General features: G+C 34.8%; 1 protein-coding gene across 1 annotated transcript; it reads right to left on the minus strand.

Moving 5' to 3' along the window:
- Positions 1–13,735: 13,735 nt before the first annotated feature.
- Positions 13,736–24,121, minus strand: LOC105158436 (TNF receptor-associated factor homolog 1a). The gene is made up of 13 exons (XM_011075200.3): positions 23,964–24,121; positions 23,065–23,284; positions 21,761–21,872; positions 20,965–21,053; positions 20,809–20,877; positions 20,569–20,698; positions 19,754–19,912; positions 18,764–19,112; positions 17,748–17,860; positions 17,053–17,200; positions 16,082–16,545; positions 15,791–15,998; positions 13,736–15,388 (listed from the first exon to the last, which is right to left on the minus strand). The coding sequence occupies exons 2-13, from the start codon at positions 23,246–23,248 to the stop codon at positions 13,931–13,933; spliced, it is 3,483 nt and encodes a 1,160-aa protein (XP_011073502.1). The 5' UTR covers positions 23,249–23,284; positions 23,964–24,121; the 3' UTR covers positions 13,736–13,930.
- Between the last annotated feature and the right edge of the window lie 1,601 nt (positions 24,122–25,722).

A 25,722-nucleotide genomic window follows, 5' to 3' on the forward strand; every position in this document is an offset into this window, starting at 1 on the left:
CACACTCGAATTCATTGCCTACATCAGGCAGCCTCAGCTCAGATTAAGGGAGTCATCCTTCTCATGCCCTCTATGTTCTGGTACAGAGGAGGATACGGCACACAACTTGTTCATTGTACCTATTCTCGACAGGTTTGGGGCATGTCAAACCTCCCTTGCCGTCTAATTTTTAACGTGCAAGGCGATATTATTGCTTGGATAAACAGGGTGAAAACTGAACTATCTACCGAGGAGTTGCAACTTTTTCTAGTGATTTGCTGGGTTATTTTGTGTACTCACAACTCTAAACGTGTAGGCGACACTCATCTGAACCCTGATGAAGCTGCTATCTATGCCCGTCGCCTGGAAGCTTTTATTCGTCAGACAGGACACCCTCACTGCCTCCCACCACACGAGTTCCCACACGTTGGTTATACCCAGAAGCTGGCAGAGTTGAACTTAACTTCGACGGCACAGTACTTGATTAGGGCCAGGCTATTGTTATTGGGTTGATTGCTCGTTCCTCCAATGGACAGTGTTGCGCTAGGGTAGCTCCTCTGAAGCTTTGGCCGCCCGCGACGCTGTGTTTCTTGCTCGAAACAGGGGACGGACATTAGTTACAATTGAAGGTGATTGCGTCGTCCTGATTGAAAAAATCAATGCTCCCGCCGCTTAATGGGATCGATTATCCTGATATAAACTCTCTTGTTAGTTGTTTTCAATCTATTTCCTTTTCTTTTATTAGGTGCAATTCTGTTGCTCATTCCCTTGCTAAGTTTGCTCGTGGTTTGGGAAGGCACCTCTAACCTTCCTCCAACTGCTAGACCTTATTTCATGTCTTATTTTTATGAGTAATAATATCGCTCGTTTTTCTTCTCAAAATAAAACAAAAAAAGAATATTTATGTGATCTGCAAATCATTTGATACATGAGTAAACGAATAAATTCTATTACATGACTTCCAATTAGCTGAAATTCATACCACATATATATATATCTTTATGCAATAATTTACTGCAAATAATAATCCTAGTAACAAATATTTCCAGGCATATCTATATGCAAAATCCAAAGTAGACTATATAAATTAATTCACAATATTTTAAAAATGAAAAAAATAAACAAATAAATTAATAAAGGTATAGCTTTGCAGCTTTCGCTGCTTAATAAATTTCATGCTACTCATTTGAATATTAATTTCAAGGTTTTTTCTTCTCAGTCACTCTGGAACGGTGGTATGGCTGCACCGCCATGACCACGACCACAAAAACCACAGGACATTTCACCACTTGCAAAGTGCAGTACCTTTATCGGACAGCCACCTCCAACACCACCACGGCCACGGCCAGGGATGTTGGTGCAACGCGACGGGCCAGAAGGAGGGAAAGGACCCCTTGGAAGTGAATGAATGTAAACGCCATTTAACTTTAGGGTTTCACCTTCATGATCATGCAATAATCTGCTACGGCTTTTGCCTAATTGGATACATAAAAAGACACTAATTACCATAACAATTATGCTAAGACTCTTCATTTTCTTGCAACATAGGTAGTTTGTACGTACGTATATACTATAACAACACTGTGTTGTTTCACATATATATGGAGAAGGGGCCATCACAAAATTTCCCATGTAATTTCTATTTCTTGATTGGAATTTTGACCTTTGCCATCCAACCACAAAAAAAAAAGAAAAAAGGAAATCTTGGGTTTTTATTATTTCGGTGACTTGTAAGAGAAGTTGGAAGATTTCTCCCAAGTATTTCGATACTTCACGGATATGCATATTGACTATTTTATGTCTTTAATACTATTATTTTAAAGGGATAATTACACTCTCCTTCTCTAAAATTTATTATAATTATACGTAGATTTTCTATAATTTAAAAAATTATATTTAATACCTTTTAAGTTTGTTTCTGTATAATAAATAAAATCCTGTATTAATTAAAATCTACTGAATTTGTTGACATTGATAAAAAAAATTATATTTATCTGTAATATCATCATGGGTCTTCACTCGTTAATGTATATGAATAGGTATATCTTCACCGTTACAAGTATAGTTTAGTTGGAATTTCTTTTCACCTATAATAAGTCAATCGAGTGTAAACATTAATTTTCATTCAAATTTTTTTATTAATATCAGTAAATTCGATAAATTTGATTAACATGGGGACTTATTTGTTAGACGAAAACAAATGTTAAGAGTGCTAGATATAATTTTTCAAACTATAAGAGGTTTACGCGTAATTATATCAAACCACATGAGAGGAGTGTAATTATTTCTATTTAAATTATGATGTACAGGTACTTTTAAACATGATTTCGTGCAGTATTGCATGTTTTTTAAATATGAATACGGCGCTGATACAAGGTGGATACATACGTATCGGAGACGTAGGATTATCAAAAATTAAAGAAAAAGCTGAATACAGTATCAGATGAGGCTAGAGGAGTATTCAATACGTTTTGAATGCGTTTTGGATATGTCTTGATATTTTATTTTATTTTTCATGAGTTTGAAGACAAATTTATAAAAATAATAATCAAAAATTTATTTTTGATGTTTTGTATAATTTATTTAATTTTCGTCATCCATACCATATTTGTTTTTGTACTATTTCATATTTAATTAAAAGATTACCAAATCTTTAAAAAAGTAAGAAATATGGTTAAGAAATTAATTAAAAACTATATGTAATATATATTATATTCCTATCCTAATAATTATAATCAATTTCATTTATTACGATAATATCATTTACAAAGTTAGAGTTTTTAGTGAATAAATAAAATAATACGATAGAGTAACAGAAGTATAAAGTTTAGATATGATACAAAAAAAAAATAGTTAAAATATGAATATTTAAAAAAAAAAAAAAGGTCTAATTCTAAGCTCTGATACTGTTTATCTAATTACCTTGGGACTATGAAATTTTATTAATTTAGAGAGATATTAATATATCGATAAATTAATATTTTATTAATTAAAAGAGAGATTTTTTAAATTCAACAAATTTAGTACATATGTATTGAAAATAAATGAATTCATATATGTCATTGATCATATTCATACATCAATCAATTTTTTGTAATTAATTAAATATATTCATGTATAACATCAATTCATTTTGTATACAATTAACTATTATATTCATATTTTAGCAAATTACCATAATATTTATAATTGTAATATTTACGAACTATTAATTTAGAGTTTTAATGGGACCTAATATTTATAAAGGGATTTTTCGAAAAATTATTATCTTATTATCTTATCGAATTTGATGATTTTTTACAAGGCCCAAGTCGAGACCGAAAGATTTTATTGTTTTAGAGAGTTTATTAATTTATAAAGGTTTTAATGTAGTAGTAATTTTTGTTTTCAATTCTCTTAAAATTTTAAACTAACCAATTCGAATTGAAATATTTATTCTAATTCATTCATTAAATCGCAGTTTTAAATATATAGTAAAATCATACAACACTTTCTGGGCTGATGTTGGTTTAGGATTAAAAATCAAAAATGCTGAAAAATCAAACCGCCAGACATATATAAAGATTATTTGATTTTTAAATGAAACATATAATTAATTTGACAAAATTAATTCATTGTTTAGAAGATTTTGACATCCAAACTGTAAAAGCTCAATCTGTAATAAAGTATATATCGTATGGTCCATAAATTATTGGAACAAATACAAGTAACCTACTTGTGATATTGCAAATGAGCAAATTATCCTCTTTTAAAAAATAAATAGCGATCTATCTTCCTATATTTTTTAAAATACAATAATTTACCTCCCTATGTTTTTAAAATGAAGTTATTTATCTCCCAGTATAAGGAGGTAAATTGCTTCATTTTAAAAAGTATATGAAGTAAATTACTATATTTTTTTTCATAGGAGGGTAATGTACTCATTTTTAATATCACAAGGGGATAAATTACTATTCACCCATAAATTATATGCACTAGTACCATCGGCATTTTGATGTGTGCGTGCAAAATTTTAAATTTAAAAGTATAAATATTTATTAAAATATATTATTATCTAAGTATTTTGTTGATTTATGATAAGTGAAATAAAGAATAAATACAAATAAAATAAAACCTTCAATAAGAATAATGGGATGAGAGATAAGTGATGCCAAAAAAAAAAAAAAACAGATAAGATGTTAGTGGAAAGTGGAGAAGGGAAAAAAGAGAGAGAGAGAGAGAGAGAGAAACGAATTCGATATTGTCTTTATAAAGGGTAATTTTGATAATGCATAAAAGGAACACATTAATAGACCTTTAAGGCTTTATTAATAGTATAGGTAAGTTGCAAAAGGCATTACGTGAAAGCCCATTTAAAAGAAAAAGTTTGGAATTTGCGTCTTAAATCCCTCAGGCCTCGTTTTACTTACCATGATAGAATTTGCTTAGTATAGATGAAAGGGTGATAAAATTAAGGATTATGATTTTATTTACTTTTTTATTACTAGATTGGATAAGCAGCTTCTTGTAATAAGATGTTTATTTTGCGTTATGAGATTTGATATTTATTCTCAAGTCTAGTATAAATCACTTTTCCACTTAAATAACGCAATTCATGCAAATAGGTGCGTTCCAAAGGGAATAATAAATAAAATAAAATCACACAAGATCCTCTAGCGCTAGAAAAATATGATTTTTCGTTACGGTTAATAATTATAGTGTAAAGAAGAAAATTATGGTAAATGCAAATTAACTACGGCTTTGCAACGACCATTAGCAGTTACTTCTGAAAAATTGAATTTCATTGGATAACTAACGTGAGGAGTAGCCCCTTTTGGAATCAAGTGGCGAGACACCTCAACCAAATATAGCAAACATCATTTGTAATTGAATTCTTCCACTAACTCACTATATTCCAGCCTCCTGAGGGATGACTAGTACACCTTAGTTACCTAATAGGTACAGGTTTCTGAGTCTGATCAATCAATTGGATTATGATCCAAAAACATAAAGAGAAGCGATGTAGGACATCGGGTTGGATGAATGGCTTGGAGCCATGAGATCCGACATGGAGTACAAAGTAGGTTTGAAACTTCCTATATCTAGAATATTCGTACAGACAAGATCATGCAGGGTACGACCCAGATCAAGAATGAGTTAGAAGGTCAGTGGGAGCTTAGTTGTGTTCCTAGTGTTTTAGATGTGAACGTCTTACTCATTTGGAATGATGTGAAAATGTTAGAAGACATTGAAGCACAAACATTATTCATGCAATTATCCATGAAGGAATTGGATTCATTTCCTTATCATAGGGTTAAGCCATCCAAAACTCAGTCTCCGAGGACTGATGAGGAGCTTAGAAAGATGCTTGACATCCCCTATGTCTTTTGTCGTTGACAACATGGATATGTGGTCCAATACACTAGGTCAAATGTTGTGTGTGCTTTGAGCACAATATTGAATATCGAAAGTATATCGAGAAGACATTGCATAGGAGTCAAGATTACTCTTTAGTACTTGAATAAGGATTAAAGAAGTGTTCTTGATTCAAGTCAATGAAGAGTTGATTTTGGAAGGCTATGATGATACTAGCTTCTAGTTATATGTGAACGGTGGCTAGTCTCAATTTGAATGTACATTCAGACTTAATAGTGATGTGGTGGCTAGGAATGGTTTCAACCGGGATGCCACAATAGTTTTCACCATGGAAGTCAAATGTATAGTGACTTTAAAAGTTGCTCAGGAAGTGTTTTGGATGAAAATCCACATCCAATGGTTGAATGTGGAGCCTAGCACGGTCAAGTCAGTAGTTGCCTGAAGGATAACAACTAGATAGATCCAATGAATATTCTTAGACGCCACCATCAGTTTGGAATGATGTTAGGAAGAGGTAACATGTGGTTGGACCACGTCATTTCGGCAGAAAATATGGTAGACCCATGAGATCGGGCAGGTATCGCAAATTGCTCACTCAGATAGGTCTGAGGGATATTAACGATTGGCTTTAGGTCAAGTGGGAGATTGATAGAAATAGTGACCAAAAAGCCAATTAGATTGGCGGTTGTGGAACCATTTAGCATTCTTTATTAATGTTATATTATTTTGACGAATGTAGTAAGCATTCATCTGTGGCACAATGTGTTTGTTGTGCTTACTATTTATGCTGCACGGAGTTTTAACGTTACAACAAATGGCCACAGACCAATTAAACCCATGTACTTGGGTTGCGTATTGGATGGCAGCTATGAAACCAACTTCTGAGGGTTGGTTTGAAACGTTCCAAGTCGAGGACCTCGAAACTGGGCATCAACAGTCCTATAGATACTTGCACTAAATATTGCATTCATTAGATGAGCGTCGTGTTTCATCGGCAACAAATATGAGATGTTTATGCAATTTTAGTGGATTAGTTGACAAGGTTGTTAGCTGATTGAACTGACTCACCGGAATCGTCAGATAGAAGCCTTGGAGACTTGGTCCGTATGACTTGAATTCCCGACTCCGATAATACAGGATTAGTCCTTGGACTTGAGAAATCATGGTAGTCGCATGCACATGATGGCTATATCTTGGATCTGGCGAGAGATGATTGTGTCTTCCATATGATCATTATAAGCCTTGTCCAATGTAGTCAGATTATTATTTGAGAACGGTAGATTTCAAGATAGAATTTGTCCCCTATCAATATATGATGGATACTTCTCCTATGCGCTTTGATATGGTTTAGACTCTCTAAGTCTATGGCCATATTTATTGGTCGAATAGGAAATGGTTTTCTTTGTCGATCAATAGAGTAAACACATCTCAAATATTCAGCAAAGTTGTTTGGTCCAGGATGGGAACCGATACCCAATTTCATGCCCTATACTAAAGCCGAACTCGAGAGCCTAAATGTTCATGCCAACATTCACCTAGTCTCTAGTGCCATGGACGTTGCTAGATGACCACCCATGGTGACGGCATTTCTGATTAATGGTTAACAAAAAATAATTAATTAAATTATATTTAATTAATTATTTGTGTGGAATACAATAGTCAAGTCTAGCTGAGGGTGAACCTAAAGAATCACACATAAATCACTATGGAATTGGTGGAATTAATTTGAAATTAATCGAGAATAAATGAATTAATTTAATTGCATTAAATTAATTTAAGGAGAATATATAAATGATTTGATTATTTATTTAATATTCCATTTGATGGATGGCTCAAGAATTAATTAATTGAATTAATTAATTTTGAGCCTAACACCTTTAAATTAATCAAATTAATTTATTTAGTTTGGCTTAATTAATTGATTGGACCAATTAATTAGAGTTTGGGCTTAGATTTATTTAATTGGATTAAATGAATCTTTGGACTTAGTTGGATGAAAAAAATTAATTAATTATTGTCCAATGGACTTTGGTTGGGCTTAATTTAATTTCATTAAATCAAGCCCGGTCCATATTTGAAGTTCAAGCCCATTTGAGGGAGGTTGGAGCAAGTTAAGAACGAGTTGAAACTCCTCACCATGATAAACATAATGGAGTGGTTATTTCATCATGGTTGAAGGTTATATGTATGGGTGTGTATAGGTTGCCTTGGAGGCAAACTTGGTAGTCATTGAATTTTGAATTCAATTGTATGTAATATACAAAACTATACAAATATCATGCATAACCAACATCTAAGCCACGAAATTTGCTCTTTTTCTCTCCAAAAATGTTCTCCTTTTTATTCTACATTGAATTGGATTCAAGTTAGAACATAAAGCATTTCCAAATGCACTAAACAATAATGTTAGTTTGGAGTTGTTTTTCTTCTTGTTCTACGTTGTATCTAGCAATAGAAAAAAACACTACATCTCTTCCTCAGTGTGGTGTGGACAAATTAGAGGTGTTCTAATTTGGATCCAAAAGTGAACAAAATGGTATAACGTAAAGGGAACTATGCACGTTGCTACTCAACTATAGAAACAAAAGTGTAAAGTTTCATTTTTTATTTCTATGTTTTTTGTTTCATCCTCTAGCCACTTGTCTAGTATGTTTATATGGTGATTATTATGCTTTTGACAAACACCGAAGTTGATAGTGCAACAATGTGTTGAAGTTAAGACTTCCAACTTACGCATACACCTCAAAAAGTGAAAATATAGGAAGTTGTAGATTTTCTACTATCTCTATCATTTGCATAGTTTGAATCAACAAAGCCAACAAGATTAGCACCTTCAGAGCAATTAGAAAAGGTAATACCAAGATTTTCAAAACTATGAAAGTACCTAAGTGACCATTTTAGTGCCTCCCAATGGGGGGAACCAATATTTGACATATATCGACTTAAACAACTGATGGAATAAGCTATATCTGGTCTAGTACAAATCATAAGAAACATAATAGAGCCAATAACATTTGACTAAGGAACATTTTCCATTGTCTGCTTTTCAATTTTCGTTTTAGGGAACTGTTCTTTGCTTAGACGAAATGGGCAACTAAGGTAACAGAAGAAGGTTTGGAGTTTGCCATAGAAAACTTTTTCAAAACAGACTAAATGTAGTATTTTTTATTTAAGAGAATTGTAGATTTTTCCCTATTTCTTTTAATATTCATTCTAAGGATTTTCTTATCATCACCTAGGTCTTTCATTGCAAAATTTTTGCTAAGACTTTCTTGTAAGTTTATGACATGTTTTAGACTAGAACTAGCAATGAGCATATCATTAACATATAAAACCAGGACGATAGGTATATCATGCTCATTTAAAATAAAGGTAGTGATCATAGTGACTCCTTTTAAAGTTCAAGGAATGGATAAATAAATCAAATTTTTTGTTCCACTGCCTAGGAGATTGCTTTAAACCATATAGAAACGTTTTTAACAAACATACATGATCAGGTTTGGTTTTATCAATAAAACTAGTAGGTTGATTCATATAAATATTTTCTTCCAGGTCAACATGTAAAAATGCAGTTTTCACATTCATTTGTTTTAATTTTCAATTAAAATGAGCAGCAAGAGCAAGATGATACGAACAGTGGTATATTTCACAACTGGAGAGAATATTTCAGTATATTCGATTCTTTCCTTTTGTATGAGACCTTTAGCTACTAATCTTGCCTTATATTTTAAGGAAGAGTTTTCTTGTTTGATTTTGAAAATTCATTTACAGTCAACAATAGAGTCAACTTTTTGCTTAGGGATAAGAATCCAAGTTTTATTCTCCTTTAATGATTTCATTTCTTCATTCATGGCACTAAGCCATTGTTTTGATTTTAAGGCTTCCTTAACAAAGTTAAGCTTACAAGTTTTAGTATTTAGAGCAATATGAAAATCCTTATATCTAGAGGGAATCCTAGATTGTCTTCTATTTCGGTCTCTGGCTACTTGGTAATTTTCTAAGTTATTTTCAGGACTCAAATTTTCTAGATCCTCTATATAATGATTTTGTTCATTTATATGTTCATTAATCCCTTCCGCCTATTGGTAAGTTCTCCACCTTATTGAAAGTGGATTTTTCATTTTTGGTTTCAGGGTTATTAAGGCAGGGCATTTCATTTTCATTAAAAGTTACATTCCTACTAATTAGGATTTAAAACTAGGTTGGTTTCTAACCGATAATTTATACCCTTTAACCCCTTCAGGATAACCAATAAGTACACATTTTAGAGATCTAGGTTCAAGTTTGTTTAATATTCTGATGAACAAAAGCAAAACATTCAAACACACGTAAAGAGAAAATGTTAATATCATTTCCAGACCACACAGATTCAGGTGTTTTCCTAAGGAACAAATGGAGATCCACTTATCAAGTAAGCAAGAGTCATGATAGCTTCACCCCAAATTGATTTAGACAAAACAAGAACTTACTAACATACATCTAACTTGTTCTAATAGAGTTCTGTTCATACATTCAGTAACACCGTTTTGTTTGGGAGTATAAGGATTAGTTTTATGTCTTTTTATCCCAAACTTATCACATAGTTAAGAAAAATTTTGGTTATAAAATTCTAAATCATTATCAGTATGTAGAGCTTTTAATTTCTTCCCAATTTGGTTTTCAACCAAAATTTTTCATTTTTTAAATTTTTCAAAAACGTCAGATCTGTGTTTCATTAAGAAAACAAATACTTTTCTTGAAAAATTACCAATGATAGATAAAAAAAAATATCTATTTCCCCCATGAGTGGGTACATTTGAAGGACCCAAAACATCAGCATGAACATAATCTGAAATGCAAATAGACATAGAAGGATTTGGGGAGCGTGATATAGGAAAGTGAACTTTATGTTGTTTTCACATCACACATTCATCACAGAATTTTCAGCTTATCAAGTTTATCAGTTAGAATACATTCCCTTTTTAATAACTCTAATCTTTTTAAACTAATGTAGCTTAATCTTTTATGCCACAAGGATGTTTTATCACATTCAGTCATTTATGCAGCAATAGTATCATAATCCATAGTGCAAATGTATATTAAGTTGTGACTTAAGTCAGGAACATATCTGACATTTTTCAAGGTTAACTTATTACCTTCTTTGAAAGTTAAACAAATGTCACCAAGACCTTTTATTTCACATCGTTTTCATTTGCCATTAAAATAAATCCAGAATTCTAAGATTTGAAATTTGTAAAAAAAAAAATTTAAAAGGACTCATATGGGAACTGCATCCAAAATCAATCAGCCATTCATGTTTATTTAAAGAATGAACAACATTAACATCACCTACCATGAAAACTTCACCAGAACTTTCATCAGATACATTGTTTACATCTTCTCTATTTTCATGATTTTTATCCCTGTTTTCTTTTCTCGATTTCCTACAGTCTTTTGTGTAGTGACCCTTAATTCCACAGTTATAGCACATTTTTTCTTTTATTTTATTATCTTTATACTTGTTTTCCCTAGACCTAGACTTACTTCTATTACTGCTTCTGCTCCTACTATTTTTCCTATATTTAAAACCAGAGTTTCTGGATTTTCATCTTCCTCTTACAAAATTTACTTCATGTTGATTCTAACTAGGCTTATTGATTTTTAAGTCCATTTTTTTACTTTTAAGACCACTTACTACAGTTTCTAAATTAACATTATTCCTATCATATTTTATTGCAGCTTTAACATCACAATAGGCTTCAGGTATAGCATTTAACAAAATAATAGGAGAGTATTCATCAATGTTTTTATCATCAGTGAGTTTTATGTCTTGAATTAATTTAGTGTAATCATCTTGGTTTTCATCAATATTCTTAGATAAATCAAGTTCATATCTGAAAAAATTTTCTAATAAAAATAGTTTATTGGGCAAGGATGTTTTAGTGTATAATTCTTCCAGTTTTTCCAAAAGTTCTTTTGCAGATTTTCGTTTACCCACTTTTCTCAAAACAGTATCAGACAAGTTCAAAATAATATAAGAATATGCATACTCATCATTTTCTAGTTTCTTTTCATGAACGTCTATGGCCTTAAAGGCTTTTTTTGAATAAGAATGTCTTTCATTTTTCTGTTACCAAATATTAAAATCAAATGTTCCATCAAAATGTTGGAGATTAAAGCCAGCCATTATAACAAAGATGTATGCAACAGAAAATCAGTAACATTCAGAGAAAAACAACAGTTATCAGAGTTATAATGACAGAATAAAAAATAACAACAATTAAAAATATCACAATCTCACAGTAATGAAATTGAGGCTTCCCAACCTAAACCTCGACTAGATACGACGACCTCAAGGGTCCGACCAGGTGAGGGATTAGGAGGGAGAAAAGGCCGCGGTTTAAAAACTATTAACAGTGGAATAAGAATTTTGACATAATAATATTTGTAATGTTAGCAGAATTAACTCAACGGTTATAGAGGCAATATTTCTCAAGAAAAATAGCTTGAGGTAGAAAAGTTAGCACGAAGCAAGAATAGTAGCACAGAGCAGTAATAAAAGCACAGAGCAGAATCGAGAGATGTTTCCGTAGGTTCTTCGAGGCAGAGCCCAAAGCTCTTATACCACTGTAAGGTGAAAATAGCTCAAGGGATTTCTCCAAGAAAAACCCTAACAACTATTACAACAATTGAGGGTACAAAATGCTCTTAAATTATAGATCAAGATATACAAAATATTTACACATTATAAACAATATAATCACAAAATAGAAAAATTAGGACAAGGCTCAAAGAGTCAGATCCAGTAAAGAAAAACGCACCCAAAAATCGTACGATTGCTTCACAAAAACAGTCAACCACCACAAGATTCAGTCACTAAGACCCACCACCAACGCTATCACGAGTTCACTAAGAACTTTTATAGTAAGAATATAGAAGAAGGGAGAAGAAGACCATTGGTCATTGTTTTTGGCCAAGGGCCAAGACCGCCATATATAGGGCCTCAACATTAAAGAGGCGAAGAAGAAGATGAAGCGGATGGATGGTTTCAAGGCCATCAGAAAAAGAGGCGAGAGAGAAAACCCGGCGACAGAGATAAGAGAGAAGAGAGAGCTCAGTCAAAGAGAGAAAGAAGCAGGCAGGAGAATATAGTGAATTAGGGTTAGGGATATTATATAGGTTACAACTTGGGTCGGGTCACAGGCCGAGTGGTGGATCGAGTAATGGGCCAACAAGTGGGTTGGGTTGAGAGCCATCCAATAAGGAAATGGGTGCGGGCCTTTTATTGGACTTGGGCCTACCAAAAATGGGTCATGGACCAATAATATTTACATACATGCCCCTCATTTAAAGGGAAGAGAAAATGAAACTCACCAAGAAACCCATTTTCTCAAAGTCATTAGAATGAACATGCTAAACCATGCGCCGCACAAACACTCCAAAACCACTTAAAGCCCAAATTAAATTTAATTCCAATAGCACTAATTCAAATTATCTTCAAGAATTGGTCATTCTACAATGAAAAACAGGGAACAATCAACCTGAACTTTCTCCTTCATCTTGCTTTCATTTCCTTCTAAGCCCTCCACCATGTCCCGACGACTCCACCACCCCTTTCTACCCCCTCATCATCGGCTTTAGTTTGAGAGAGTTTTTTTTTTTTTTTTTTTTCTGGTGAATAGGGTTTTTGCAAATGGGAGGGAAAAAGAAGCGCAAGAAGAGGGAAATAATCTGCATAACATAAGGGCAAATGTGACTTTACCACCCTAAAAAATTCTAAACATAATTTCAAACATTTAAAAAAAAAAACAAAACAAAATTATCAAGGATAATGTAGTAATTTCATCCACGTTGTCCAAGAACTTCACAATTATTTTAAAAATTAGAAGGTATTTATAATTTTTCAAATAATAAATATATCAAAATTCAAAAAAAATTGTAATATTCTAATCACGTGTGTTCAAGACCTCTAGCAAGGAACCCAATAGTACCTTAGGAAGAAGTGGTGTGAGCACCACCCAGAGTACGTCATCTTCTTGTTTGCCTAAACAAAGAATTCCAATTGTTGGAGAAAAGTTGAACGCTTGAAAGGTACATCTGAATTAATTTTCAGTGTCACTCGCACCACTTAGAAAATATTAACTATGTATATGTATATATATTAGTTTTACTTTTGTTGCATAAAACCACCCGAAAAACAAATAATAGAGAACCCTAAACCTTGGTTTTAAATTGACAATCAGAAAAGATTTTTTTTCTTTCCCCAAAAAACCGTCAAAAGCAATTCAATTTAAGAGTTTGCTTAAAAAAATTCCCTACAAGTGCTTCACCCTGATTTCTCGTAATATGGCAAACTATGATGGGAGTGGGAAAAAAACGTGGAAAAGAAATTAGATACTCGATGCTACAACTGAGACAAATGTTCTTGAGAACCCTCAACATTTGAGATAAAAAAATAAGCAAAAGCAGAATAACTCTTTACAAAATGTAATCCAACCATAGAAGGTTACAACCCCAACTTCAAATCTAAGACCAATGCTTGCCCTTGCATGAATTATTACACCTACTATAGACCCTCAAATTCGTGCATTAGCCCCCCTGTTTGTATATATAAGCTTTAAAGTCCGCTGGATGGTCTGAAAACCGAGTAGCCATTGATGCCAACACTGAGGTTTTGATAGTCCTGCAGATGATAAGGATAGCCATCACTGTCCATATTCCTGATACTCAAGTAGGGCATATCAGAACCAGCCATTTGCCATTGGTTCGGCAAGAAACCATCAACCTGCCCGTTCACATACGGTCGACTAGCCTGGGGAATCATATCCCTGGTTGTATCATAAGTTCTTCCAGAACCAACTTGACCATGTTGAAATCCATCATCATGATAGCTTCGGGCCCGATCAAACCGACACGAACTTACAGATGGGCCAAGACCGCTTGACACGCTTGGGTCACCAGGGAAGCTATAATGCCGGTTCAGATTGTGAGGCCCGTTGCTGAAACTCTGATAGCTGGAATTTACTCTTGCAACCATGCCAAGTCCATGTTCATCTTCAAGCAAGTCATTGATGATGTCTAGGTGAGGAAATTCATCCTGCACTACATGGTTCTGACGCCCGGATGTACAGGCTGGAAGCTCTGATGGAAGATGACCATGAGATCTACTTTGCACTGGATTGTATAAATTCAAACTTTGCATGTCATTGACCAGTGAACCATGATCGGCTGGTACATTCCTGCTGCTAGCCCTTTGATGGCGCTCCATCCAAAGCGGCCCATTCTGCAACATATCGTGATGATTTACCATTCCAAATGAAAGACTTGGCTGAACTGGATTAGGGTCTACCCGATCGGAGCTGTGTGGTGAAAACAGTGGCGAGGATACGAGGGCGGTTGGCTGTGAGTATGAATGTGATGCATTTACAACTGAACCAGCAGGATGATTCTGAGAATAGGCAGATGAACTTCCAGCAGTGGGACCACCCATGATTGCATTTCGATAGGACTGTGGAACATACCTCTGAGTTGCAGATGCAGTAGGTTCAGGGCCCAGCCGACCAGCAGCACTCACTGAGCGTGCTAATGCTGGTGCTGTTTGGACCATGGAAACCATGGAAACAGAAGGCCTAAGACCAGGCACTAAAGGAGCACTCAATGGTCTTGACATAACAGGCATAGGAGGAATTGAGAGCTTATCTGTCGTAGCTGGCGCTTCCTGTGCTGGAATCTTCTCACTTCCAACGTGTATTTGATTTCCAGAGGGCTTTTCAGCAGGTTTTGGAGTCGCAAACTTCTGAGGGTCATGCTTAGACGTGGCAGCACTTTCACATGAATTTGTCAAAAGCACTGAATTATCAGCTTGTTTAGGGCTGTCAGAAGGTGTTTTTCTAAACATGAGTGGATCTCTTGCGACGTTACTCTTTGACTCCAAGACTGGAGGAGCAATAAATGGAATGCTTTTCGAAGGGCTTCTGGGCGGAGAAGTGACACATGCAGCTTTATTCCCAGATGCTTCCATATCCACAGAATCTTTGGCTTTGAAATTTCTTTGCAAGGAACCAGTTTCTTCCTCCTATAAAAAACAGAGTTATTCAAGAAAAATGGAGGCACATATGGAAAAGACTAAATGGTTACACAGACATGGTGAAATATACAGAGGCAAAATAATTTATTAAAATTATTGAATCTTAAAAATGATATGTCCGTAATTAGTCGACTGAGAGATCCAGAAATATAAACAATGCAAAATAAGTAGCATATTACTCAAAATCTTCTGTCCATTTGGGAGGGAGCAGAAGACTGCCTTCCATAAAGCATGAACAAGGGAGACTGCGAAGTTGTATTTGGAACAGAATCCATAAAAATCAAATAACCACAACATCATGTTCCCGACACAACTTACACTTGCGACATAATCTTTCATGCATTTTCCAGATAAAATACTTAAACTTTATTAAACATGTAAGAGAATCACCTTTTTCCCCACTCGCTGCTCACTTCTATTTACCAGCCCATTCTGCAAAGACCGAGAAGCAGCATTAGAGGGAGATCCAACTATGTTGAAACTCGGCGATACATCATTTGGCTGCCTTGCATCCAGCACAGCTTCAGATGGTTGACTACGTTCTTCATTGGCCCAATCAGCTGTATCAGATGTCAACTTGCTTTGATGGCTCCTCTCTCTGGAAAGTTGAAGGGAAAGCCGTTATATTACCATATTGTCATAGCAGTCAGTACTTGGACATAGTCACAGAAAAATGCCTACCTGCTTGGAGATTTTTGGTTTTTGTGGTGGGAATTGACTTTGTGAGGCACGGTTATAACAGATGGAACTGAGTCAGAGGAACAAGTTGATGAGCTATCATCCACTGCAGATGGACTTCTTCCTTCTATTCCATTTTGCACAACACCTGAAAGCCCACTAACCTCACTGCTACTGGCTTCTGTTGGAGGATGCACTTCAGAAGTGTCAGTTTCCCAATTGACTGGACTTACATCTCTGTCTTCAGAATCTGGTAGAAGTATTTCAGGAACACAATCAACAGAACCAGATGCATCAGAGACATCTTCTACAGGATCAGATTTTTCAACTACCATCTCTTGGTCAGCAGCTACATCTTTTCTATCAGTAGTAGGACTATCTTGCTCAATCTTGTCTAGCAAAATGCTGCTATTCTTGTCATCCCTTCCTTTGTCTTTTCCTTTGCGATTGTTTCGTTTCTGTTTGCCCTGAAAATGCATGGATGATGCATACTTTACAATCCATTGCCAATGCCAGCAAAACCAGAAGAGAAACAATACCGGAAAGGTGGAGAGAACTTTTCCTTCTTTCCCCCCGAAAACAAAAATGAAGAAACTGGAAAACATGAAGTGTCATGACACCATTTTAACGCAAATTTTTGCATAGAGCAGGAACGCTACCTTGTTTGGTTTCATTTGCATTTCAGTTTTCAACTGTTGAATCAACGATGAAAGTGGAAATATGTTTGTTTATATGTATTTTCACTAGATCATTCACATCTCAATCATTACTCTTTTATATATTTATTACATGTAAGGTTTTTTGAATCATTAATTTCATAAACCTAATAGTATATTTTTTTCCATAATACTTTCATATGGCATCACTAACAATTCCAAATCAACGAAAAATAATTATCAATTTCATTTAAATAAAAATTGTATTTGATTTGACACCACTAATAATAAAAATTAATACTATAAATTTCGGAAAACCTGTTTTTTCTTAGACTTCTTTTCCTTATCCACCGCTCCACGCCTTGCTTTTTGCTCAATCTCAGCAAGCCAAGCTGCCTCTTCCTCACGAATGAGTTCTTCTTGCTTCTTCAAAGCAACCGCCTCCTGGTATGCAACTTCAATTTTGCTGTTGGAGCGACAAGAAAAGCTAAGAATTCTATATTGAATGTTATATTAACACATACATGAGATAAAGCTCAGTGAGATCAAAGTGTCAGAAATAGGAAATGAAGGAAAATAACCTTATTTGGATCGAGGTTCAACCTTCCAACATATATTCTCTCATCAGACACAAAAAAACTATGTTTTCTTCTATTCCCTCATTTTCTTTCCAAACATGGAAATGGATATTACATTGAGCCAATACTTATAGAGGAGAAAGAGATATAAAATGCAAAACAAATGTGATACAACACAAAGATGGCTTCCCTCGAGTCAAGTACAACAACAAGAGCAACCACCAATAGCTAATGTCCACTACCACAAGAATTTACGACAAAATAGCTTCTAAGAAGAACATTTATCCTTTATCTTTCCCATGGAGCATACATGAAATGGCAAACAATGAGTTGACCAAAGACCAGTGTAAATGTGATATTGGCAGCTAATAACACAAGACGAGAGTTTGCCGCATTTAATAATAGCAAAACCTACATTGCATATAACCGCATTACCTGAAAATGTGGGCTAAGACAAATATCTCAATAGTCCGACGACCCAATTCAGTTAATCGCCTCTCATCACGTTCAATAGAATCTTTGCTGAAGTCTTCGCCAGCAGACCCATCCTAAAAACCAAAATCTCAGAATGAATACATGTGGATTTAATATCAAATTTTAAGCCAATGCTGATCTGGTACAATGCAAAAGCCAGTTGGAAGCCACAGAAACAAAAACATCAATATTCAAAATCACATCTGTCAAGCAAGAAAACCAATGTCATGCTACCCGCATTAAGAATATTCAAACTATTGGTACAATTTGGTTTTGTTAATTTCATGATATAATTTTAAGACAACCCTTTCCTTGCAGTACAATCAATTGACTCAACAAAAGATTTCGAACCGCGAATGACAAGCTAGCTTTCTAAAATATTACTAGGACTATCGCCCATACAGTACCGCCAAAATGGAACTTTCCCAGTCAGTACCTGAAGCCTATTCCAAGACATAGCAGATCATGTTTGCTACCTTGCTCAATCTATAATACAACATTTTCAAGTAACAGCAGCTAATATTCACATATATGTCCTCCTTCGATATTTTCATAAAGACAGAATCCACATTTTTGGTCAACCTCCAACATGTTGGAATAGTTCTTCGTGAACTTTCCAGCAATTGATTTATGGAAAAATGATTATTGCTCCCATTTTTACTGCTACAACTGACATTCGGCGCTAATCTGTACCCTTCAATACTATGTAATCAGTAAAATTTGCTGTGGCCAACTGCTTCACCAAGTAGGATCTAAACAATTGATGGTCAATATAATAGTTTATGGACCAAGCGGAATGAAAAAGCGATGTTACAATGAAACTAAAATACATGAAAATTTTGTCCATTATCAACAAGCAAACTGGCTTTCAACAGATCATGGAAATAGATGGCACCGGCTTTTATTCATTTATTGAAAAAGTTAAGTACTGGCTGCACTTTATGGCAGGCACAAAGAGTTGCATATAAACTCATCACCTTCGTACGATTTTGAGGACCCTTCTCATCCTTTGGAGGTAAAGGTTCCAAGGCGGCCCTCTCAAGCAGCAGCAAAACATCATCCACCAAAACAAACATATCTTTCTCAGTTCGAACAACAGGAACTGGTAAATCTTCTGCCTCTAAATACTTGCCCTTGCTCTTCTTCGCCTTATTCTGGCCTTCAAGAGCCTTGAGACCACTGTATAACGAATCCATGACAAGGGTAGAGGTGACTTCTTTTTCTATGAAAAAATGTTTCACAACAACTTTTAAAATCGACTCTGTTTTCTCTCGAGACATGCGGCGCCTGGAACTTTGATCCATACCCAGCCAGAAAGCACAGAAGCTGAAAAATAATCACATGTTGCAAAGACATTATCAGATGGGTGCAATTAGACTATGTTTCCAGAATTTTGATTTAGAAAATCAGTATAATAATAACAACCATGAGATGCAAAAGCTACAAAACAACTGGTAACACATGATAGCAGCGATAATTGAAATCTTTTGCTCACTGAATGGGAAAATTTAAGGATTGGAAGGAAGTTTCTTAAACCCTTAATCTAGTCTGTTTGTCTTTACTTGTGAATCACATTTCCCTCTGAATACTAAAGATATCCAGATCTTGTCCAGAACCTACTCACCACCTGCACATCGATAATTGCAATCTACAAAGGAGGAGGTCCAAAAAATTTTACCTTTATCGTGCCCCACTTCAAAAAGTTGGAACAACTTTATAATTGTAGATTACCAAATATATCTTTCTTCCAAGTGGTCAATGATATCTCGAAACAGATTTAGGCAACACAAATACAAGATTTGACTAGAACTATCATCAAGTTTCAAGCAAGTAACCCATCAACCTAAAGGGCTGTTATAGATTTATTAACCAAAAAATAATACAAAAGGAAAGTAATTCATTGTTGTCAAGAAAAGAACTTGATTTAAATATATTTAGTCTTGCTAGAAGGAAAGGGCACACCATACCTAGACCATCTAACTTTATCCTCTATCAGTTTTCCTAGTTTGGCCCTTCGTTCTTCAACAAAACGCCGACAAATCTGTTCCACATTTGTCAAATATACTCGTACAAGTTCCCTCCGATACTGACAATCAAGACAACGGAACGGTCGATCTGCTCTCTCCCTGCAAACCAACAGTTAGAGTAAATCTGGAGGACTCATTAATTGATGCAAAATAAAACTCAAGGCCACTCATGGATCCAACCAAGACAAGTAGATAAAGTAACTTAAAAATAAGCATGTATTTATATGAAAGTCCAATTTTTACCAGAAACCATTTAAAAGGATTAAGAAGTATAGTCCTTGCTCCATATCCACTTCATTTCCTTCCTAAACTATCAGAAAAATATCTTACCACATAGCTGACAAACCTCTGCACCCAGAAGCAGGGAGTATTAGATGACTTCTGTCAGAACTTCAACCAAATGATACTAAATACACTTATGAGGTTTAAAGAAGAATATCATGATGATGAAATTAGCCACTAAAAGGAAATTGATAGAGAACCCAAATATGAGGTGAGAATGAGAGCAATATGCACTAGTCTCCCTACGCTAGGGTTGGTGAGCATATTTTATTTCCATTTTGCACTCAGCCTGTACAGATGAAGATATCCACCCACTTATGCCTTTGCAAAATATTAAGTTGCATGTCTGATGCAATCAGATAAAGAGCAAACATTTACTAACATGCAAATGTGAAGCATATAGCTTCAAAGGTGTGGCGTTTCAGCGTTCTAAACAATCAAAAACTCGACAAACAGGATATTTAAAACTGTACCTAATTACTTGGACTTGAGCTTTAATTATCAAAGTATCAGCGTCAATGAACCCATCCAACACCTTTGATAGCTCCATAAATTTCTTCCAACCCCAGTCGTGCTCCTTCTTCCAGAAGCGGTGTAATGTATCTTTGGGTTTCAACGAAATATGTCAAGGTCGGTTGTATTGGAGTAAAAATTCAATTGCCGAGAAGAAAAGAATAAATAAATAATACTAATAACAATAATAACAGAACTACCAGAATATTTGGATTTTTTAGGATCCTTATTCACCACAGCAATAGTGAATTGCGCAAAATGACTCCACCCTGTACATAAGAAGAAACTCATGATACAAACTTCAAATCAACATACTGATTTCCAACCCAAATCTTCATTCACTGAATGTCTCATACCTGGAAGAAGTTTGTCATGATTCGCAACACAAAGAAACAAAGACAGGTGATTGCAGACATCACAGCCCTGGGGGTATATCAAAATATACCTATAAACCAAAGTTTGAATTCTATTAATTTCATATGCAGCAAATTCAACTGTGTTAGTTTCAACTGTACCAGTCCCCCAATTTCCATGCAAGAAACATCACAACAAACCATAGTGTTCTGAAACAAACTAAAAAATTAGACCTTAAAGAAAATAGCATAAGAAAAACATCAAGTTGCTGGATTGATAGTGAGAAATTCGCAAAGAAATTACTGGAAGGAAAACGATGCAACCCAATCAATAAACAGATTTAGTACTTCATAAACAAAAGAGGCATCACTGATGGCACAAGAATCAAACCGATACTCATGGAAAAGCCCTAGGACCTCAGGAAAGCCATAAATAATAAATGACCACATTGCACAACAACACACCAGAAGCATGGTATGACCCTCATTTTGAACTTAAAAACGTAATCAGAAAATTGCAAGTCTATAAACAGCTATCTCCCAGGAATTTTAAATATGCATCCACAAAGAGTTAGAATCCTCTTAATAGAATAACTACATTCATCTATTTCCAAAATCAAAAATATTGTATAGCATAAAAGATAAAGGCACAGAAAGAAAAATCTAAATTGCCTCACATATCCGATTACAGCAATAATATGGTAATAACCAATTTGAGGTAAAGGACTTCAGGTACTAGTACTGATTGGGGTTTGTATGCACAACAATGGCACTAGGCCAGTTTGTAAGTATAACATACCATTTGTAGCCTCCAACCTCAAATGCATTGCTCCGGAGTTCTCTTTTGTTAATTTGTGAAAATTTATCAATCTTCCATGTATACTTTCCATATAATTCAGAAGGTTTTGGTCCTGCAACATAATAACATAGATGATGATAACAGCAATAAAAAGTTGCATAAGATAGAAAAACCTATATATATCTCCTCCAGCATTAATACAAGAAGCTCGGCCAGGACAGGAATATAGGCACTTTCTTAAAAAGGATTTTCAGATAAAACTAAGGAAATAGTAAGTTCTGAGAAATGAGAAATGATATCAGTGACTCGATAGTCCATACTTTTCCTTAAAGATAAAATATTATGATGACTATCGATGTGAAAGACAATATGATTCAGTTCCAAAATTTACATCATGGATATGCTAAAAGCAAACATTTGAAAAACAGAATGCAAAGCCATGACTCAAAGACTTAACATACTTGGTAACTGTAATGAAGAAAAACCAAGATATTGAAAATTCGCCAAAACCGGGAAAGCCTGGAGTTTGCCTGATTACATATCTCAGCAATTTTACAAATATCTACATAAAAGAGAACCATAGAGAAGGTTTCAGAACTCCCAATTCTGAAGATGAAGCACCCAAAAAGATTGAAATTTGAAATCCCAAAGCAAGTGGTCACACAAAACATGCACTATTGGGAAAAACAAATGTCACTCAGGCACAACAAAAAGCACTATTTTGGTAGAAGCTTCCCTACCGAACAAATCAAACGAATTAATCACCATAATCTTGATGGGAAACCAAGATGGTCGATAACCACGAGGATATATAGTTCAACTAACAGCAACAATGCCACTACTCTTCAGTCGCTTTAGCAAGATTGATGTTCTCTGTCTCATGAGAAACCTCCTCACAATTGACGGTTTCAGTGATGATAAGTGAAAGATTCTTTTTTTTGGGAACAAAGTTTCACAAACTTGAAGACAGTGATAAAGACATGAAAGGGGTTACTCTCAAGTATAAAATGCTACCACAACTTCTGGATCTGTCATTTCCCATTTCTCTTTACTTCTTTTTCATTTTTCCTTTTTTCTCAAGGGTCAATTAACAGCCTCCTTCAATGCCTGTGTTTCATTAAATGGTAATTAGACTTCCAGAAAAAGTAAGAAATGAATACAGATATGCTGCGCCAGATGTCAAACACATTATGCAATCTTCAACCAGCATCATGCCATTTGAAGAGCATCAACGGTGATGATCACACAACACAAAAGTCTTGATTTCCACCTGCCAAGTAACCTATAAAGGACAAATGGCCTACCTCCATCATCGTCATCGTCGCTGTCCCAATAAGGGGGCGAAGTAGATGGACTCCCATTCTCAACCTGCTCCGAAGACCTCCATTCTGCTAATGCTTCTCCTGCTTGACATTGCTGCTGCTGCCCACTTGAAATCCCCTCAAACGACCTTCCTGCTCCAGACTCCTCAGTTGCAACCCCAGCCATTTTCCTCACTCACTAACTACACTTCCTCTACTTAACCTGCTTCAGATAAACTGAACACCATCAAAATTACATCAATGGTCATATAAGAGAATATCATGTCTAGGCAGGTGTCTAAACATTAAAATCTGATTTTTCTTGTAAAAGTCAGATGGTTATGATATATTGCAAGAAATGTGCATTCTTTTGATAACAAAATATGGGAAATCAATTCAAGCCGATACATAAACAATTTCTCAAACTAACAAACAAAACTCCAAAGTTACATTAGCAACTGACAAAAACCAATAAATCCCAACCCCTTATCTCCTTAAACTCAATAACCCAGATCAGAGAACATAAAAAGTTCCAATAAACCCTAATTCCCGTAATCCAGAGTGAACCCATAAATTGACAGTATGAAACAGAAGCCTCAATCTATCATCTCGCAGAACAAACGTTCATTAGATAAGACATAAACGTTTTTTTCTAAGTAATCAAGAAACACCCACTAATCCTCCGACTTCAAAACAAAACCCAATCAAATTAAAAACCACCCAAGAATTCCAAGCACATCCAACAATAGCCTTATCAATACACGAAAACCCTAACTCAGAAAACCCCAAAAAAATCAAAAAAAGAAAAACATAAAAAGGCGAATCAAGAAACTGATTGAAATAGAGGGCACACGAGAATACAATTCGTGTAATTCAGATCGAAATACAAAGAATCCACCGACCTTACGCGAAAAAGAACAAGGCTTTGCTCGATAATCCGGCGAATGAGTAATCGAGAGAGATTAGAGAGGTCGCAGGACATGAAAAAGAAGCAGCAGAATAGAAAGTAGAGCAGAAGCGGAGAAAATATAATGCACGCAAAATATATTACTTATATATTTATTATTATTTTGAGGTCTGCAATGTAAATATTGTGCTTAATCTTATTTTGGGGAAATTGGGGTTTAATTCTTTCCTATTTAGTTGATTCATTTCTACAACGAGATACGGAAAACAGCAAAATAAATAAATAATATAATTTCTCTCTCTTTCTCTCTAAATTATGAGATATTCAATTAGGGAAAATCAAGATTCTTTTTTACTCAAATTAAATATTACTAATTGATTTATTTATACATACAGGTATATATATATATATACATTAGGGTGTTGGGGGGGGGGGGGGGGAGGGGGGTGTTTTGACTTGTGAGAGAGTAGGAGTTTGATTGGGTGGCACATTGTGGGGTTCACAATTTTAGGGTTTTTTATTGGGTCGGGTTTGGTCCTTAGGTTTTAGGTTTCTTGTTTGAAGCCCGTGTGGAGTCTGCTTTTGTAATCTATACACTACGTTTGGTTTCAAACTCGTATTTTTGAACTAAGATAAAACACATTTGATATCTATTTTTATATTTTTTATATATTATTTATGTAATTTTTTGTTTTTTAATCTTTTGTATATAATATATACATATATACACTTATATATATAATATAAATGAGACATGATTTGTAATGAATAGTAATTTTCATCTCCAAAAAATACTACATTACACATACAATATTTATATATAGAAGAGCACACAAATTCAAACATACCATCTACTTCCAACGCACACTTATTTATCTCTATTTTTCTCTTTATATCCTATAATAATGGCTTGAATTTAAATCAGTTGATTGTGGGATATTAATTTCCTGATTAGATCAAAATTTACAAATAAAATTGAGTTGATATTGTGAACATACTGGTAACATTAGTTGAAGGTGATATGCATTGTTAATTGCACTAGTATATATATTTGTTCGTATTGGAATTAATGGAGATTTAGTGCATTTTTTTCTTGTAATGTAATAGTTATAAATCCTTAAATGAGTAACTCGATAGCACTCCATATTGCCTCTAGTGATGTTTTTGCTCAAGCCCCATAGTTAGGTTTTTACCAACTTCGGACGGGGGGGCAAAATTTTCCGATTCCAAGGCAAAATTTTCCGATTCCAATAATTTTTAAGAGAGGATGTTGCCTCAAAGGATACTTCATGTCCCGGAGTCGGTCTTTCACCAACTTCAAAGGGATGTAAAGTTTTCGGGGCGACATTATTAACGAGGATCTCAATGAAAGTTCCATTTAGGGGGTCCCGGGGCAATAGCGACTTTTGTCTATATGACAATGACGATTTTTGCCTCTAGGGTCCTCGTGAAACTTCAAGGATCTCTATGTTTAAGTTTGTTTTGTTTGTTGGGACGACGACAAGAAAACCAACTTCATTACTCAAAATTCGAAATACAAAGTTTTTCGGAAAATCAAAAGGGGATAAGGATATGTCGAGCTACTACTCGAGTTTTCTCCTATTACAAGTGACTAGCCAAAAAATAATTTTTTCTGCTACGTGAACTTTGAGTTCCTCCTTCATGGCTTGTTGATCTTTTTGAGGTCACGGGATGACTCCTGCGGTGGGATAGTTATCGTCACGAGGAGTTCGCACATTCGGCCCACGGTCAAA

Source organism: Sesamum indicum, linkage group LG3 (genome assembly GCF_026168435.1).
Source record: "Sesamum indicum cultivar Baizhima isolate 11 linkage group LG3, ASM2616843v1, whole genome shotgun sequence".
Classification (NCBI taxonomy): Eukaryota; Viridiplantae; Streptophyta; class Magnoliopsida; order Lamiales; family Pedaliaceae; genus Sesamum; species Sesamum indicum.